The sequence below is a fragment of the Bos javanicus genome, chromosome 16 (genome assembly GCF_032452875.1).
Source record: "Bos javanicus breed banteng chromosome 16, ARS-OSU_banteng_1.0, whole genome shotgun sequence".
In the NCBI taxonomy this organism is placed as follows: domain Eukaryota; kingdom Metazoa; phylum Chordata; class Mammalia; order Artiodactyla; family Bovidae; genus Bos; species Bos javanicus.
Window position 1 is genome coordinate 30,694,022 of NC_083883.1, and position 20,968 is coordinate 30,714,989.

The 20,968-nt window shown below is 34.7% G+C and overlaps 1 protein-coding gene across 11 annotated transcripts in view; it reads right to left on the minus strand.

Annotated features, from left to right (window-relative positions):
• The window catches only part of CDC42BPA (CDC42 binding protein kinase alpha), a 297,280-nt gene that overhangs the window by 40,880 nt on the left and 235,432 nt on the right, over nucleotides 1–20,968 (minus strand). For 7 of the 11 annotated variants that reach the window (XM_061382427.1, XM_061382422.1, XM_061382424.1 and 4 more), the window contains one exon: nucleotides 18,765–18,841. In XM_061382427.1, the coding sequence (XP_061238411.1) occupies nucleotides 18,765–18,841 (77 nt within the window). Of the gene's footprint in view, nucleotides 1–7,075; nucleotides 7,115–17,661; nucleotides 17,710–18,764; nucleotides 18,842–20,968 lie in introns of all 11 variants that reach the window. The other 4 variants (XM_061382423.1, XM_061382419.1, XM_061382428.1 and 1 more) reach the window with 3 other exon arrangements.

The following is a 20,968-nucleotide window of genomic DNA, read 5'->3' on the forward strand; positions in this document are numbered from 1 at the left end:
ATGTTCTTTACTTGTATTTCACAAAATAAATCATACAAGTGAAATAAATGCAGAGTACTTAACAGAAATATGTTCTGCAGATTAGGAATAATTTTGTCCTTGGTAAGAATGAAACTTGGTTTGCTATAAGGCATTAGTTGAAAGGAAAAGAAACTAACTTGTCAGCTTTGTCACTAAATTAAATCCTCTTTTTATTTTGCAGCAGTAGAAATATTCACACTTATATTCAGTTGCACCCTTTTAACCAAGTATTTTTAGTAGCTGAAGACACTTTGGGTTAAAATTTAGCATAAACAGTCCTATGGAGCACACTGATTGATGATATATTCAGTTTTGCAATTTTCAGAATTACCAGGATTGGGTTTTTTAAATGAAAGGCAATGAAGATGACTTGGGAGGATTAGGAAACTGGTTTCAAACATGTTGTACAGCAAGAACAATGCTTAGATTAGTATTTGCTATAAATCATCATTTATTACGGATCAATAAGAGCAATCAGCTTAAGGATTTTAAATATATACTAAAAAGGTTTTTAAAAAAATTTCTTTGTTATTATTATGGTTCCTATTTCAGGGACTGGCTAGCTGGCTGGCCAGTCCTGGAGTAGCCCTCTGCTGGTGCCCACATGTGGCCTCCCTTGGTAGTGGGCATGGGCAGGTATTCTGGCAAATTACAAGGGAAGACTTTGGGGGGGCCAACTAAGATGGCCACCAGCTGGGCCTTAAACCTTTAGCTGTAGGATTAGGGAGAGGTGGGGAGAGGAAGGATCCCAGGAAGGGCACCCAGGGGACTTGGAGTAGCAGCCATGTACTAACAGCTAGGAGAATACTTCATATTTTAAAAACTGAACTACTGAACTGACACATCCCAGCTGTATGTTAGCTCAGTGTGTGAGATGTAGATAATTCCATAAAACTAGTATGACTTAAAGGTGGGGAAGCCAGGCCCAAATTTCATCTCTTGACTCCAAACTCAGTACTCTTCGTTGTACCAAGAAACCTCCATAGCAGACACATTCAAAACAATTTAGAGATCATGGAGGCTGACAAGGAACTTTGACCAGGAACAGAGAGTAAGGAAGCAATTGGCACTCCAGACAAATTTTGCCTAGCTCACAATTTCACTAAAGGACAGCCATGGAGAAAGTTATCCATCTTACCTGTTAATCTGAAATATGACCCTAGGTTGGGAATAAGGCAAAAAAGTCTTTTATTTTCTAAAAATCTCCTTCTGGTTTCCCTAAGATTATATAAACTGCAAGCTGATAAAAAGTTTATGGGTGAGTGGGTTCAATTAAAATGGAATTGATAAGCAAAGCAATACTGATACATTTTACAATGAAGACGACTTAAATTTAAAATTTAATAAGAATTTTAAAACTGATTCAAATAATCAAGAGTTAATGATCTCATAAAGTTTCAAAGAAGTGTCCAAATAGAGGATTTGCTACTTGAAAAAATTGGATTATTTTAAGAAAATGTAAGCTTCTGACCTGTCACGCAGAAGCCTTTAGCTCACAGCTTAAAAGACATAAAATCAGAAGTTCCTATGTGAAGGATAATGCTGTTTAAAGAAAGGTGATAAAGAGAATTCAGAAAACGATTTGGTTCTGTTTAGGTTGAAACAGATTTTAAAATAAGACAGTGAGTTAAGACCATAAAAATTTTCTGGGAGAAGAAAATTTAATATAGCTAATACAGTGGCTTTGTTCCTCTGGGTCCAATTACTTTAAAACTCTTCAAAAATGAGAAAGGTAAGAGACTGGTGCTTCTAGTAGTACTGGCTGAAACTTTAAAGCAGGCCTGCACTTTGTGCCATAGGGACACAAGCTGACAGAATGTGGACACACTGTTTTATATACTTTCTTGGGCTAAAATTGGGATATACCACTTTAAGCCATATGTGTTCTAATGAGAGGTTCACATCATGACAACTGTCAAATCTAAAAATCAAGTTGGTAGCTAAAATATTTACTAACATATGTGACATTATGACAGTTTAATATTGGCAAAGGAAAAAGAAAAACATGATCACAGCTTAATCCATAATTACATAAATCAGTGACTCTTAAGGAATGATTGAGGCTTTAAGCACATACCTCTTGGCCCTTCCGAAGAATTATTGTCATTTATAAATCTTTTTCTCCTAACACATTTTTGCTCATCAATAAAATGAAAAAACAACAGAAATGAGAACAGATTTTAAAATTATTTTCCTAGTTGAAAGAGATCAAAACTGGTTATTCAGGAGTGGAAAACATTAAAATTTTAAAAATAACTCATCCTAAATACAGTAAAATAGAATAATGAAAATTTCCACACTAACTTTTTGGAGCTTTATGCTCTTAAAGTAAAAATAAATTCCAGAGATTAAACAAAATCAAGTTAATTTTGTTTAACAAAATTCAAAGTAAGAAATACTGAAATAATATTTTGAAATGGCATTAACTGACCAAATTAAAGAGGTGAACTATGCCATTTACAATGATACTGTGATTTAACAAAAAACATGCATATATAAGTGAAGTTTAAAAATTACCACTTTATTTTCCAAGTGTGTTTCTCATAAAAACAAGGACACAAAAGTTTGGTAAAGATGAATAGACTCATGGCAAAAAAATGTTGAATACCAAACTTAAAAAAAACACTTCCTAGGTCTTTTAAAAGACTAATAAAAGCTAACATCTAATTAGATTAATAGGTTTTAATATTTTCTTTCCTTTCTGGATTACTACCAGTGTAAACGACATCTCAAAAGAGTTACCATTAACAAGAAAAATACAATACTGCTTACATATTCCCTTCAGCAAAATGTTAACCCCAACACAATTATGCTTTTAAGATGTTATTAATTTTATCTATAATTACATGCTACCAATGCCTTTATAATAAATGGCTTATTCTAACTACTAAAGGCAATTAATTTTACTAAACTTTCAGAATACTCAATGATTATATGCCAGGATTTATAGATAGCCTAAAACTAATTTTAATAATTAATTGGCAATGATTTAGGTATAATATGACAGCAAAGCAATTAATAGCATATTAGCTACTTTTACCTTTGAAACAAATATAATTAATATTATATTAAAACTAAGGAAGTTAAAAATTCTTTGTGTTATAAAAATAATTATAGCATTAAATGTAAACAATGACTTAATAATGCAGGAAAAGCTAATAAATATGATATACCAAAATATCATAGCAGAGATATCTTAAATTGATAATTGAGTTTATGATTATAGAAAGAACGATAAAAGGGGGAAAATAATAAGGAACAATAAATAGCTTATATTAATTGGCCAGTATATTGTGATATAATCCAAAGGAAGATCTTGGAAACAGATCTTAACTGAATAGTATAAGCTATCTTGGTTCAATCCCTGGGTTGGGAAGATCCCTTGGAGAAGGGAGGGCACGGTAACCCACTCCAGTATTCTTGCCTGAAGAATTTCATGGACAGAGGAGCCTGGTGGGCTACAGTCCATGCGGTCGCAAAGAGTCGGACACGACTGAGCAACTAACACACTAACAATAATAAGCAATTCACTCAATATTTTATAAGCTGTGATCTACTGAGAAACCTCTTTCTCAGTAAAAGCAGTAGTAAAAGCAATTCTTTTTCTATTTTTTGATTAACTGACTCTTTTTTCTAAGTAAACATACTTTAAGGAGTTATTCTGATGAGTAAGTATTAGAAATATTTACCATACTTTAATGTCACTTTTACTTAATGCTCTACTGCTTGGGGAAAAAAAAGCAGAAAAGCCTAATATCAGCATATTATTCACAATGCATAAAAATGTCATGTAAAAAGTCCATAATGTTTCCTGAATTTATTAGGACTTCTCTAATGAATAACCCATAAAATGTGTTTTTAGAACAGCATGGTGAAATAGAAAATTTTTTCCGCTTTGGCTCAGATCTGATTTTTAGATGACCCACTATTCCAGATTTTCTCAAATTATGCAATATGGCCTTCTTATAAATAATAAAAAGATCAAAAATGACTTTCTTGAATATGTATTAATGGGTCCTTTCTACTCCAAAAATAATTATAGGTTTGAACAAGTAGCAAAACATTCACCGAAGAAACCTAGTTTTAAAAGAAAACGATACCAAGACTTGATATGAATTTGATAAGAGATTTAAAAATAGCTTGCATCTAATACATTGTTCTGTATTGGTAAATATAAAACTCAAAGTTAATGGGAAAAAAATCCAAATTTTCATCAATTTTCTTTATCCCATAGCTGGAAGTATTTTAAAAACAAAGAGGAAAGTAACCCAATTTTTACTATTCAGAAACATGTAACCTCAAGCTTTCACTGGAGTAGTTATTTCTTTTAATTGTGCTTATGATTTAAAGGGCTTCCCTGGTGGCTCAGATGGTAAAAGCATCTGCCCGCAATGCGGGAGACCCGGGTTTGATCCCTGGGACAGGAAGATCCCCTGGAGAAGGAAATAGCAACCCACTCCAGTATTGTTGCCTGGAAAATTTCATGGATGGAGAAGCCTGATGGGCTATAGTCCATGGGGTCACCAAGAGTCGGACACAACTGAGCAACTTCACTTTCACTTTATGATTTAAAAACCAGTACTGCATGTCATTTAGATAACAGTAAATATATTTTATCATTCTATCATTCTAAAACAAATAATAAATTACTGAAGCTTATGACCTGTAAATGTAATCTTACTAGTTACAAATGATGTAACTTGTTTCTCTTTATGAAAATTTTCTCCTTAAATTATTTTCAGCTTATTCATTTGAATATCTACTCTGGAGAATTTACACATGTTCTAAGAAAACACAGAATAAAGCCCAGCCACATGTTGGCTATTTACAGTCTCTGCTTTAATTTCTAAAGGAATAATCCAAAAGATATTCAGTGTTTCTCACTATTAATGAAAACATTATAAAACTTTCCATAATTATCTGTATTCAGACATTAATAACAAATCTTTTTTATACTATTATTAATTAAACTAAACCACATAAAAAGTATATAAATATCTAGATTATAAATGAAGCTTTAGAGCACATGGGAAATATAACATTTCAGTCACTTAAAGAATTTTAAATTTATGAAAATATCATGTATTTCTTGTCTAAAAACACAGTATGTGACATAAGAACTGTATGCCACAGTTAGATTCAAGGTCACTGTTGGAAGTGGTAACTATTCATGTCCTGCTGCTTTCATGGATGTTTCCAGGGACTATGAAGGTTACTCATTATTCTGTTTCTATTTAATTGTTGAATAATTGGTAACTCTTTAATCATCTCCCTCATAGACATTACCTGATTTCTTATCTGTCAAATATTCAATAAGGAAAAATTAAAGGAAGACTGGAAAGGAAATTACCACACCTATCACATCTGCATTGTAAAAAACCATATGTAATTATAAGCCAATAGGCTCTAGTAAAGTGTGACTTAATTATATCCTATAGATTAAAATATAAACTAAATAGCAGGGGCCTTATAACAGCTATTTCCCTCAAAATTTTTTCCTTATTTAAAGATTCACAAAAATATTCTGTGTGGGCAGAGATCTACAAGGCAAGAAACATAAGTAATGATAAATTTAACCAGAAAAAGAAAATCTCTCTGAAGGATAACCTTATTCAAAACCAAACAGTTAATAAAGCAGTCAATCCACAGACTAATTATTTGAACCAAATATAACTCAGCACACAACATTTTGGTCTTTCCTTCTAATTAACATATATTCAGATTGGACAAATCCAAATACCCAAATATAAAAATAATCAATAAGTCAGTTAACCAGCAATCTTTTCATCAACTTCTTTAATAAATGAGGTATCAGTTGAAGTCGCAGTTCTACTTGCCATACCATTGGATCTGAACTGCTTATTCATTATTAAACAGTAGCTTGAAAACATACGCTATGCTAGGGTTAATCATGTTTATTTTACAATCAACTGTCCATCACACCTGAAGATAAGAGCACACGAAGCAGTGGGTCTCTCCACAGGCAGACCACTGCTTGTGGAGAGACCCACTGTTTCCCATGCCCTCCATAAACCAGATAATTCCCTTTAGAACTTTCCCAGTCCAAAATTATGGATTGAAGGTGCTGATCAACACCAAAAATCATGAAGCTGACAAGAGAAAGTTTGAAATTTGTATCAATCATAGATTTTCCTTTTGAATGTTGTTATTTACATTACCTATGAAAACCAGAACAAACTGTGTCAGCTATCTTTTCAACTAGTGAGTCTGAAAGTGTGTATATTGGTGTTGGGGTGGAGGCTGGTTTAGAAAAATTTGAGACCTTTTCACAAACAGATTCCCCATTCAGGACATATCAGAACCTTACAGCATAGAGTTAGTGGCTTGCCCATTTCAGGTTGAGAAACACTGGATTGGGTTTAGCACAGGAAGATGGTTATAGCTTGTAATCAATACATATATAAAGAAAGCTATAAATGTTTTTTTCAATCTTGGAAATATCTTAGAATATAAATGATTATCAACATCACTGCCTCAAATCTCTAAATACAAGGTATTTGGGAATATAGCTTTGAACTATGCTAAAAAATCTATCAAAGACTTCTCCAGAATTGATTTATAAAAATTATAATCAGTCAGATCCATACTTTATCCCAAATCTTTTTTGAATTTTGCATAATGTGAATTATCAAGCTTTCTTTCTACATAATTAAAATCTCTATGAATCTCTACATAACTGCTTACACTGGATTATTCAGAAATTCATTTACTTTGTATGAGGCCAATTTAGGGAGCATACTTTAGGATCACTTTTTCACCCCATCAAAATAAAAAAGATACTTTACAATTTTAGTATTTTGGTTATAGAAATTTATATGAACATTCCTAAAGCTTTGCGGCCAAAGCCAAAAAACAACAACAAAAAAAGAAAATACAGAAAAGCAGAGTAGCAGTAGCAAGAGCAGCAGCACAAAGCATGCAATAAATGTAATACACCACAAAAACATTAGCATGTACTGCAACCACAGGCAAAAAGGATAAAAGAGAAGGTAGAGGGCATCGGGATGGGCACACAAGTGCAGTAGTCTCTTACACGTCTGCCTTTGCTAGCTGGAGTACAGGATGGAGAGCGCTTCAACAAAGAAAGGAGAATACTACGTTACAAATATTTACACACATGACTCTCAATGACTAATACTGTATTAACAGACAAAGTATATAAACATACATATAAAGACATAGTTCTGATAGGTTGAAAGTACAGGCATTTTCAGAAAAAACTGGAAGACAGGAAAGTAAAGAAAGTTGTTCAGGCTCCATCTAAGAGTGGTAATCAAGTTTTCACTGGACCTTGCACAGTCACCCACCAAGTAATGATCCATCAAGTGAAGGCCAATCTCTTTTCTGGAAAGGTTGGTGGTGGCAACTTGAAATAAGAGTACAAAAAGGATCTGAATAACTCTGATTTAGTGCTAGTTAGCATTTAAACGAAGCATTTAATTAACTAGTTTTGCTTCAGGCATTTACTACCAAATTCTTACCCTTTTCAATGGTAAGCGCTAAATTAGGCCTTTAGAATTACTGATGTTGAATTAACACAAAAAGCTACTTCAACAATATCGTCCATCCTGACTAGACATTAGGCTTAATCAAAAGAAGGACCTTTGCCTTTCTGACATTAAACAATTAAGTAATTCAGAAAAGGTAACAATAAGTAGACAATTACATAGAAATATTTTTAAAGTTTTTGAAATTTGTGATGCTCAAGCAATAGAGCTTCCAAATATGTATCAGATCCACTCATTTTTCTAAAATCAATTCAACCTGATGTTTATTGAGGGTTTATAATATGCCAGGCACTTGATAGAGAGCACTGCAGTTCACAGACTGGTGGGGGAGCATCACACCACCAACAATGTGACGAATGATGTAATAAGGGCATGTACAAAGTTTTTTGGGAACCTGGAGGGGCATGTACAAGATTTTTATGGGTACCTAGAGAAGTGAATTTATAAACTGAGTCTACAGGAGTTACAGAAGATTTGAGAGAAAACCTCAAGGATAAGAAACATCATTCAAGATTATCAGTTTTACTTGTACAATAACTGGCAGCTTGGTAAACAGGAATTATTATTTCTTTCTGTAGGAAATTGGAACGGTAGGTGACAAACACTGTAACCCAAGAGTTAACAGCAAACTAGGATTAGAAAGTCTACAGATTTCTAAACAGGTTCTTCTTGGTCCAGACAGCCTTCCATTATAGTAAAAGCTAAAGTCTCAGGTTCAAACCAAGTTATAGTCCTTCAGCTACTAACAGGAAGTACCTGTCTCCCTCCATACTCCCCAAAACCAAACAATCAAACATTAATAACTCAACTACCAGCCCTTTCTCTAGCAAACATTTAATCTCTCCTCTCTCTTCCTTAATAATGATAATAGCTAACATCTATCACATGTAAAACATATACAGGTACTTTTCAAAGAACTTTACATATATTAACTTTCAGAATCCTCATAGAAGAATTAATATAAGGTATTACAATCTCCATTTTAAACATGAAGAAAACAGATTAACTTGCAACAGGTCAAAAAACTGGTAAGTGGCAGAGGTAGGATTCAAACCTTCATAGTCAGACTCCGCAAAATGGTATACAATCACTGCCTCTACTTCTGAGCCTCTCAATCACTTCTCCATCTGGCTTCTGCTGTGACTGCTCTAGTGAAATACTGTGAGGATTAGGGTCTCCTGTTTGTCTGATGGTACCAGACATCTTGGCTGAACCTGAGGCTGCTAACTGTTCCCTCTTAAAACTGTACTCCCTTAGTTTTTGTGATGCAACACTTTCCTGAGTCATCCCCTGTGACCACTGCTCCTCCTCTTACGTGGAGTCCTATTCCTCCACCCTTCTCAATGTGAGAGATCCTGGGTTTGTGTTCTTACTCATCACTTTTCTTTTGCTACTAGGTTGGTGCAAAAGTAACTGCAGTTTTGCATTGCTGAACTTTGCCATTTGATACTAGAATATATTCTTAAATAAATGTGGTTATGCTATATATCATTTTAAAGCACATTTCTTGCTTTATTTATTTTTTTGCTAATGACTTATTACACGCTGTTTATTTTAGACTACAGAAATGACATTAGACAAAAAGTACACTCGAGTGATTTTTTTTTTTTAATTCGAGTTCAAAATGGGTTGTAATGCAGTGGAGACGACTCACAACATCAACAACGCATTTGGCCCAAGAACTGCTGAAGAACATACAGTGCAGGGGTGCTTTAAGAAGTTTTGCAAAGGAGACGAGAGTCTTGAAGATGAGGAGTGTAGTGACCAGCCATTGAAGTTGACAATGACCAACTGAGAGCCGTCATCAAAGCTGATCCTCTTACAACTACACAAGAAGTTGCCTAAGAACTCAACATCAACCATTCTATGGTCATTCGGCATTTGCAGCAAATGGGAAAGAGTGAAAATGCTCTACAAATGGGTGCCTCAGGAGCTGACCGAAAATAGAGAAACTGTCATTGTATTCTATGCAACAAAAATGAACCATTTCTCAATCGAATTGTGATGTGTGACGAAATGTGGATTCTATGTGAAACCAGCAATGACCAGCTCAGTGGCTGGACCAAGAAGAAGTTCCAAAGCACTTCCCAAAGCCAAACTTGCACCAAAAGGAGGTCATGGTTAGTTTTTGGTGTTTTGCTGCCCATCTGATCCACTACAGCTTTCTGAATCCTGGCGAAACCATTACATCTGAGAAGTAGGCTCGGCAAATTGAGGCAAATTGATGAGATGCATTGAAAACGGCAATGCCTGCAGCCAGAACTGGTCAACAGAATGCACCCAATTCTTCTCCATGACAGTGCCTGACAGCACATTGCACAACCAACACTCCAAAAGCTGAGCAGATTGGGCTATAAACTTTTGCCTCATCTGCCATATTCACCTGACATCTTGTCAACCGACTACCACTTCTTCAAGCATCTCGACAATTTTTTAACAGGGAAAATGCTTCCACCACCAGCAGGAGGCAGAAAATGCTTCCCCAAGAGTTCATTCAACCCAGAACCATGGATTTTTATGCTACAGGAATAAAAACTTATTTCTCATTGGTAAAAATGTGTTGATTGTAATGGTTGCTATTTTGATTAATAAAGGGTTTGAATCTAGTTACAATGAATTAAAATTCACAGTCCAAAACCCAGCAGCAGCAGCAGCAGCAATACAATCCCTCCCTGGCAGATCTCAATCTAGTTTCAACTATGTTGATCATTCCCAAATTTGTCCTGCCAGTTCCTGCTCACTCCTTTTCCTTAAGCTGTTGACTCATCTAGAAAACTATCTGTCGAACATTTCCATGTGCATGTCCCTCGGGTACCTCATATTTAACTTGTCCAAAAGGAAGCTGGCCACCTTTCTCCTCTGTTAAGACTTTTAATAAATATTACATATGGGACTGATTAAATATAAGCTCCTTAATATCTCCTTTCTACTCCCATGATATGCAGTCTGTATCTTTTATTACTGTACTTCTTCCATGGGTGTTATAATTATTTAGATGTCTTTTCCATCAGATCAGATCCTTAAGGGCAGATAATACTGTATTATGCTTAGCATAAAACTTGTAAACTTAAAAATTCTTAATAAATATTGAATAAATCCTTCTGAAATTATATGATATTTAACCTAAATATTTCCTATGGCATTCACCATTTTCTACTTCGCATAGTACATAACAGTGTATTTATTTTTTCTAATAATAAGTATTTGAGGTCTACTTCTATGTCTGATTTATCTTAGTATCTACCACTGTGCACAGCAGAGTACCACACACGTAAAAAGTGCTAAAATATTGAACATAGAGAAACCCTTACATATTGGCTATACGTATTCTGAAAGTCCAGATTATGTTAAAATCATGAGAAAGAACACGGAATAGCTCAAATTATATTGCCATTATATGCAAAACAAGTCAAAATGTCTCTCAAAACTATCTTTGCATATGAAGGACAAGAGGTTTTCCAAGCTAACAGTGATACTAAATCACCATTGTAATAATGTTCTTCCCCAAGTGGCTACGGAGAAATCAGACCATTTTTATATTTTCAATAGAAAAGGGCAAGTTACACTTTCCTGATGGTACAATTAGAGGAAAACACACACACTCTTAAACCTCTTGAACATACCCACACATACCATGGTTTTCTAAAAACACTGAAATTGGGTCTCATAGCAAGCACTGGAAACCAGTACATTTTCTTAAGTGTGCAATCATATACCATTTTATATCTAGATCTATAGATTGCCACCAGAATGTTAAGGCTGATTATGGGAGTAAGCATGAGCAGAAACGAAAAGAAGTAATTTATCTTATGGACACAGAGTTTGGCTAATAGATTCTAAGGTTTCAGTTAATGTATTTCAGAGGTCTTATTTAATTAAAAAAAAAAACGAAGAGATAAAAGACTACATAGTCATGACTGTTTCCCTCTAGTTACCCAAATACATTATTGATATAATATATTATATATAATATATAATATAACATGCTGCCTAAAATAGAGAAGATTACACGTGACAATCTTCTGAAATGTAAGAATTTCAAGTCAGGTTGGACTTAATATGTGGAAGTTTTCAAAAAACAAGAATTAAAGGAGGAAATTATAGAAATTTCATTATTTCTTAGAAGGATCTAGGCCTAGCTTGAGTCATAGGATTAAAAACTCTTTACAATGCATGTTTCAGAATTTCATCTCTCATTGATTCTCATGTGTGATCAACTTTTCCCAGAATCAGTTAACCCAAGTTGCCAAGTTGCAGATTTCTGTGGCTGCTTATGACAGAATATGAGAAAAGATGCGGGGAGAACAATGTTAAAAAGCAAAACATACATGAAGGAACCTACTAGGGAGTCAGGAATGAAATTACATATTTTGGGACACCTTAATAAGCTTCTATAGGAGGCCAAAACCAAGAGTAGAATTCAGCTTGCCAATACTTTCAGGCTACTCTTCTCTTAATATGCCAGAATGCAAGAAAAAAACACATTAGGAGTACTAGACAATTGGACTAAATGTTTTATCTTTATTCCTTTATGTCTGACCTTTATATTCTAGAGCATTAATTCCTTGATTAACTTTTTTCCTCAGTACACTAGAGTAAGACAACCTCCAAAGAGCAAGATGGTACATTCTCATTTGCCAGATAAGTGGGCAATTTCCACATCTGTGAATTTCGCCTACATGAACAGAGAACAGACCTGTAATTTAATAAAACTCAAAATTTACCTAGCATATACTTTTATACAACTGTACTTAGTACTCCTTTAATAAAGTCAAGTATTTTGGGGGTTCACTTGAAAAGGAGAAAATGAGTTGAACATAATGGGAAGTTTCTGTAAGCTTAGTCTGAAACGATTCCTTGATCTGCTACCATGGGAACAAAGGGAACAGATGGGGGGAAAATTCGAGCTGGTGAGCTCCACTGCTCCCCACCTGTAACCTAGAGATGAGGCTGGACCTGATATGGAGTATCTCAGGCAGTCTACAATTGGGCAAGTGGGGCTGAGAGGAAAGATGAGGGTAAAAGAGTAAATAATTTCCACAGCAGAAGGGATCCTGGTGTTTGTTTGACTGCTGTCTTACTGGCTCATATGGGAATGCCTTACCAAAGAGACTACTTATCAAAATGCCTCAGTTTCTTTCTAAATTAACTCACCTCCCTTTTTTCTGTCCTAAAGAATGCCACACATAATCCATTTATCAACACTTCCCTATTACTCCTAAGACTGAGAATCCTAGTCACTGTCACTAGTAGGGGGGAAATAGATGGGGAAACAGTGTCAGACTTTATTTTTCTGGGCTCCAAAATTACTGCAGCCATGAAATTAAAAGACGCTTACTCCTTGGAAGGAAAGTTATGACCAACCTAGATAGCACATTCAAAAGCAGAGACATTACTTTGCCAACAAAGGTTCGTCTAGTCAAGGCTGTGGTTTTTCCAGTGGTCATGTACGGACGTGAGAGTTGGACTGTGAAGAAAGCTGAGCACTGAAGAATTCGTGCTTTTGAACTGTGGTGTTGGAGAAGACTCTTGAGAGTCCCTTGGACTGCAAGGAGATCCAACTAGTCCATCCTAAAGGAGATCACTTCTGGGTGTTCTTTGGAAGGACTGATGCTAAAGCTGAAACTCCAGTACTTTGGCCACCTCATGTGAAGAGTTGACTCATTAAAAAAGACTCTGATGCTGGGAGGGATTGGGGGCAAGAGGAGAAGGGGACGACAGAGGATGAGATGGCTGGATGGCATGACCGACTCGATGGACGTGAGTCTGAGTGAACTCTGGAAGTTGGTGATGGACAGGGAGGCCTGGCGTGCTGCAATTCATGGGGTTGCAAAGAGTTGGACACAACTGAGCGACTGAACTGAACTGAACTGAACATATCTATTGGGCTTCCCAGATGGCTCAGTGGAACCCTCTTACACTGTTGGTGGGAATGCAAACTAGTACAGCCACTATGGAGAACAGTGTGGAGATTCCTTAAAAAAACTGGAAATAGAACTGCCATACGACCCAGCAATCCCACTGCTGGGGATACACACCAAGGAAACCAGAATTGAAAGAGACATGTGTACTCTAGTGTTCATCACAGCACTATAACCCCTTTATCAACACTTCCCTATTACTCCTAAGACTGAGAATCCTAGTCACTGTCACTACTAGGAGGGAAATAGATGGGGAAACAGTGTGGTATATAATGACTAAAATCACTGGGCTAAAGGTTATAGTGTTGATATAGTGTTTACTATAGCTAGGACATGGAAGCAACCTAGATTTCCATTGGTAGATGAATGGATAAGAAAGCTATGGTACATATACACAACGGAATATTACTCAGCCATTAAAAAGAATGCATTTTAATCAGTTCTAATGAGGTGGATGAAACTGGAGCCTGTTATACAGAGTAAAGTAAGTCAGAAAGAAAAACACCAATACAGTATATTAATGCATATATATGGAATTTAGAAAGATGGCAACGATGACCCTATATGCGAGACAGCAAAAGAGACACAGATGTAAAGAAGAGACTTCTGGACTCTGTGGGAGAAGGCAAGGGGTGGGATGATTTGAGAGAATAGCACTGAAACACGTATACTATCATATGTGAAACTGATCGCCAGTCCAGGTTCGATGCAAGAGACAGGGTGCTCAGGGCCAGTGTACTGGGATGACCCTGAGGGATGGGATGGGGAGGGAGGTGGGAGCAGGGTTCAGGATGGGGAACACATGTATACCCATGGCTGATTCATGTCAATGTATACCAAAAACCACTACAATACTGTAATTAGTCTCCAATTAAAAAAATATAAGGCAGGAGATGCAGGTTTGATCTTTGAATCAAGAAGATCCCCTGGAAAAGGAAAATGACAAACCACACCAGTATTCTTACCTAGGAAATCCCATGGATAGAGGAGCCTGGCAGGCTATAGTCCCTGGCATCGCAGAGTCAGACACGACCTACCGACTAAACAATACCAACATACCTATCTATTAGTGAGAGTGCTGTGGTATATAACAATTAAAATCAGTGGGCTCAAGATTTTCTAGGGTTCTTTTCTCCTTCAAAAGTCTGTTATTCTACATGTAGAAAAGTCCAAATGCCTAAGCTCCTTTGAGTTTCAGAAGTAGAGTGTGGAGAATGTATTCTGCTTTGTCTGAATCAGAGGGAAGGAAAGACTGGTGTTACAAATGCTCTTTCTCTTCTGTTAAGAGCTGTCTAAACAGTGTAACTTAAAAGGTAAGCAACTTGTTCCAAACGTCTTCCAAGACTGCCACAAATTCCAGCATTTATCTGAATTTTGAATAACAGACAAAACATACTGAGGAAAAACTAGAGATAGGAAAGTGATTAGGCATACTATTTTGTGTAAAATGATTATAGTGTTGACAGGCCTGTGTGTCGGGGGGTGAAGGATAAAGCCAGAAGGCAATTTTGGAGGAGGGGAAGCACTGCTAGTAAAGCACTGAAAAGTCGGAGGGCAGCATGAGGGCACCAGGTTACCAGGAGAAGGTCCATGATGTGTGGGCACAAAAGAAAACAGCACTTGTATAATTTTGCTTAAAACTAACCATATTCCCTCCTATACCTACAAATTCCAGCTGCAATTCAATTTTAAGTCTTCAGCACAATATTTTTCTTTTCTATAGCAATGAGACAGAAAACAGAAAAGAATGAGCAGAGGATGTTTCTATGGGTTAGTTAATAGAGTCTACCTAGTAACAGAGGGCAGTCACATATTATAAACAAGATGCACAACAGCCTAACTGGTTTGGGCACACAGAACAATCAAGATTTATATTCATCTGTAAGAATCCAAGCATTTAAGAGTAATAAGGAAGTCAAGAAACCTGAGTTTTATATATTAATACTAAATACCTTCGATGCTGAACCTAAGCATGCCAAAGACTGAATACCATTATTCTATTATGACCTTGAGGATGAAATGGATGATAACGATGGGAAGGGTAGTCACAGTTACAAACTACGAGGAGAAATAAGAGGTTTATGCCATAAAATATGAATTAAGAATACAAAAAAATTTTTTTAATGGCAGCTTACGGATAGTCTTCATCCTGACACGAAAAATCATTTCCAATAGTAATGCGATTCAACAGGAGGAAAGTATAGTGATTCATATTGGTGGTGACTGGAAGGCTGAGTGTTAAAGAGCTTAGAAAGTACTCAAGTGAAACTGAAATTGTGAACACGAAAGGAAGCTAAAGAGAACACAGCAATGGAGGGGAACTGGCCTATTAAGAGTAATGAAATAATAACCAATATCATTGAGGGCATTAAATACATTGTCACTTTAAATTTGCAAACAAGCTTATGAGATCAGTACTATTATTATCCCTGTTTGTCCAATAAGCAAACCAATGCATAGAAAGGTTAGATATCTTGCTCCAAATTATATACCAAGAAAGTGGCAGCGATAGGATTTGAATCAATTTAAGTGCTTCAGCAATAAATGGAGAGGAAAGTGCTTAGGAAGCAAATGAGGGAAAAACCATGCCCTTAAAGAGCTGGAGCCTGAATCAAAAAGATTTGGCAGTCTTTGTGAACTTAGCTCCTGCTTACTTTATAATAGGAGTTCCTTTGTAACGCTTTACAATTTAGATCTGAATTGAACTGAATTGAATCGATGAATCTATGCTGAGTAACAGTGGGGGAAGGATAAGAAAGGATATTCCTGGAGCATGAGTGTCAGTGGGAAGCTTAGACACTGCAGCGGGGTGGTGGCGGCAGACAGCATGTGAGAGCAGAGACGAGACCGCAGGGGGCTGAAGTGTGCTTTTGTTGAGAGGAGCTAATCTATTTACCAAAATACATACTACTCCTGTGCTTTACATTCAGAGATTTTTGTGAGAGAAAAAGGGATGTAGAAAAGAGTTTGTTAGAAAGAAAAATGAAAATGGTGTTCTAGAAGAAAGAACAATTAAAATATTTGTTCAGATTTCCTTTCCATTCTTTTTAAGGTGAATGTTACCTATACGGAAATACCATACTGAATATTTTAGTAAAATATACATTAGATTATAATATCAAATATTATTATATATCAAGAAAGTTTTCTTTTTAATCACACTTTAAAAAACCATAACTAGTATAATTATGTATCTCAAGAGTAGTAAAACAGTTTCCATTTGGAATGAAAAGGTGCACATTTTGGTATACATATTTCAAGAAATAAAGAAACACTCAAAACTATAGATCAGGATTTTTCTTTAGTAAAAAATTATGCTTAATACTCTTTTCAATGTAAGAATTATATTTAACAAAACACACAAAATAAAACATTAAAAGAGTTTCCCCTGATTTAAAAAAGTTATATGCACTGCATTTGCATCTGAACCCATTTTATTTCCTAATTTCTGTAAAGACAGAATGCTCAATAGGAAAATACAATGCTTTACAACAAGAATTACTGTGCCATTTAAAGCAGAATAGAGAATGTATATGTCAGGTATTTCTGTAAGAGAACAATATACATTAGGAACGTCTAAATTATTAAATCTATAGAATTAATTTAGGAGAGAATATGATAATGCAGTCAATTTACAGTGCATATGTTAACTAAATCAATTTTCACATTAGAAGAGAGATTCTGTCAGCATTAAAAACCGATTTGCACTCAACTATTGTGTTATGTATGATAAACTCTATTGGAAGAGTTAATAAAATGTCACTTTTTATTATACCACCAGAGGCTTGCTTTTAACTAACATATAAACCAAGTAGCAAACTGCTGGAAAGAAAAGGGAAATGTGAAATAGAAACTGCCTTGAAAAACAAAAATGAGCAATTATTTATATCTATATAGCTATATAGTGACAATAATCAAATAAGCATTCCAGTCTTCAGAACTGTTGCAAAGAATGGAACTACAGAGATTCTCTGATGGCCAATGCATTTTTTTAAAGTACATTTTTATTTTATTATACTTAATAATGATAACTCTTCGTTGTATTTAAGGTAAGAAAGAAGCACATTTTGGCTCACAAATTATCAAGTGTGATATTTCTAAAACTGACTGCATTACTAGGTAAATTCTTCATATCAATTCACTGATCTTTTTTACTGAAGGATGCATTTGTTTGAAAATCAAAGACTTACGTCATCCAAAAAATCAATCAGTGAAGATGAGGAAGAAGAAAAGGAATCCTATTTAACGAATACAGCAATAAAAAAATAGAAAATATGGATGAAGCAATTTAATAAGAACAAATAATAAATCAAAAATTTTGTAGAACAATTGAAAGGCAAATGACATTAATTCAAATAAATAAATGAGAAAAGCAGTCATTGTCATTGTTTCTCAAGAAACTTAGAAATTCATTAAGTACGTTTTAAAGAGTGCTTTTTTTCCCTTTCCCAAAAGAACGAAATACAATTCATATTCTGTGCTCAAGGTGTAATAAATTGAAGCTCATGGCAAATCATTACTAATTAAATTAAATGGAAGCACTTTAAAAGGTAATAACTAAAGGTAAACAACAGAATCTCTGCCTTCTAACTGTTCCCGCTAGAATGTAAGGTTCCTGAGGGGCAGGACTTTGTGGATTTTGTCAGCACTACAACAGTGCCTTGCTCAGATATATACAATTATCTGTTGATTAACATATAATTATTAACAAATTTTTTCTGAGATTAAAAAGTTCAACCATAAGCTTTTTTCTAGCAAAAAATTTAAGTACCAAAGAAGGACAGTCATACAGTCACTATCTCACTATTCTGGAGTGTGCCAAATAAACTCTACATGCAATACTTTGAACAAAAAGCATTCCTTTGGTATACTTCTAAACAACTGTATTGATTTGGAATTGGAACCAGCATCGCCCTATTGTGAGCTCTGACGTTTTCACTTGCTTTTTTTTATTGTGGTTCTTTGCTTTGGAGGAATAAAAAGTTAAAATTATTTAAAGTTAGGATCTGTTCTAAACTTAGTGTTCCTCAGGGAAAGAGATGAAATTTCTTTTAAATCTTACAATGACCCTCTTATTTAGAGCTTAGATTTCTCTTAAATACAAGAAAAGTTTATAATTAAAGTTTCCATAATATTGCAGGACATATATTTCTTTCATAATACATTTTTGTTTATATAAGATTCTAGGTCCTCTTATATGGGATGCAATAAAAGTTTTATTGCAAATAAATTTTAAATCACAAAGTAAATTTTAAATCGACCACAGGGGATATCTGAAAGGTTTAATACTTACTTCAAATTGATCCAGAGCATCGGTAGGCGTATTCAAAAATGCCAAGAAAGAATGCTGTGAGTCTTGGTGCTCTATACCTAGAAGACAGCAGCAACTTTTCTTAAAACTAGAACAATTAACACTAATTTTCATGGATGGATGACCTTTCCTGTCTGAATATATTAAAAAGCTGCTCGCAAACTACCATATTTTAAAACGAATTAACTTTATTAACTCCACATATTAAAAAAACTAAAATACATTAGTGTTTCTTGTACTATCACTCAATAGTTAAACTACATCAACCTCTAGGAAATACTTGTTTCTTGACTTCCTTGAGTTCTTGAATTTCTTCTCCTATACAGTATACCATAAAAAGCACATTAAATCTTTTGGTAGACTTGGGAAATTTTTTAAAAATAGGACTCTGGTTAGGTCTGATTTTTCTAAGGTAATTTAGCACCAAACAAGGTTTCCTTATTGAAATACTTTCATCAAATATATAGTATACACCAATACAAATAACCTTTTATTTAAAAAATGCAGTGATAAATCAAACTTATTAAATTATGAATAAACTTTTGCTCAGGCTTCAATCTGATTTCATCTACTGTTTTATTGAAAAATTGCGTGACAAAGGTTTGTCTGAGAAAAACTAGGGCTGGAGAATGAGGACTCTAAACCTAAGCTTTTCTCAGATAAATTTTTAAAAATTTGATGCATATCTCTTGGCTATGGTATTAATTCTAACTGCATAATTTCCAAAATAATTCTTAATCATATACATATAATGATAAATACTAGGGAGGAAAAAGGAGAAACACCAATACACGCTCTGATCTCCATATCATTAGGACTAAACTGATCCACTAAATTGGTATCAATTTATGTGCTTTTTTGAATTACTCTCTAATAATAACCCATGGTTGCTGAACACGGCAGTACAGAAATTTGCTCCATCAATAAATATTTGCTGAGAGGGTTTTTTGCCAAGCCCTGTCTAGATACTGGAGATACAATAGTAAAGAAAGAGACAAACAAAATCCTTGCCCTCATTATATAAATATTACATCATATTATTTAAATAGAACATTATTTTATAACATAGTGAAATTTTATTATTCTGCAATGCTCAAAATTCAAATAAAAGCCAGAGGCTAACATGCAATGTAATACATTTAATTTCTTCTTTTGCAAATTTAGATCTACTATAAAATGAGGCAATCAATGCCAAGTGGTTAAGTCATACTCCTCACTGTTCTCTTTTCTATATAAATTGCTTTTTGGGCCACAGGTCCTCCATGTCTTATATACTTTTTCCTCTACTCGCTAAATAATGCAGCTCCCTCCATTCTTCATACATGAAAATTAAGCTTGACTCTCATTTTAGCATGATGCCTTGTATTTCTAATCTGAGTTTCTAATTCACTTTTTCTGGATTCCTTCCTTTCTCATTCATAACAAAAAATTATTAAACATCTACTACTTTTAATGGCTTTTTTCATGTTAACTCCTTTGTGATTACTCTCTTTCCTCCAGTTTTAAAAGCAGATAGAGAGACCCAACCAGCTTTGTCACACTGTGTCATAGGACTGGGAAATAGAGGGCAGCACACAAGTACAACTTAGAGCCAATTAATTAGGTCAGTATTTAGCCAGGAATACTGTCAGGAAAATGAATTTCTAACAACTGTACATAAGAGATCCTAACTGAGAGGTAGTCAAAAGGTACAAAGTTCCAATTATAAGATAATAAGTACTAGGGATGTAATGTATAACATGATTAATATACAAAAAAAAAAAAACTGTACATAAGAGATCCTTTCATTAAGAAAATAACATTCTGAATTTTTAAAAATTAAATCTTCATATTCTTAATGCCCACATGATGGAAAGAAAATTGAAGTTCATGTAATAAAGCTACCAAGCACTCTGAGTTACTTTTTACATTCATTATAACATGCTGAAGTAATATTTTCAAGAAAATGGGAATAAACTCTGAGAAGTCCCACAGGGCAAGCAATTCGAGTGTCAAACATGGAAGAAGATGTCAAAATAATTCTTTGTCACTGAATTGCTTTTCTAATATTGGATTAATCTAGTTATTTCTACATTATTTCTTCAACTACCTGGAGAGCGAATCCTCTACAACATTTGAGAATAGTATAAAGTATATGAAAAGAACAAATGTTTCTAATCACAAAAATATTGTTCAAGATATAGTCC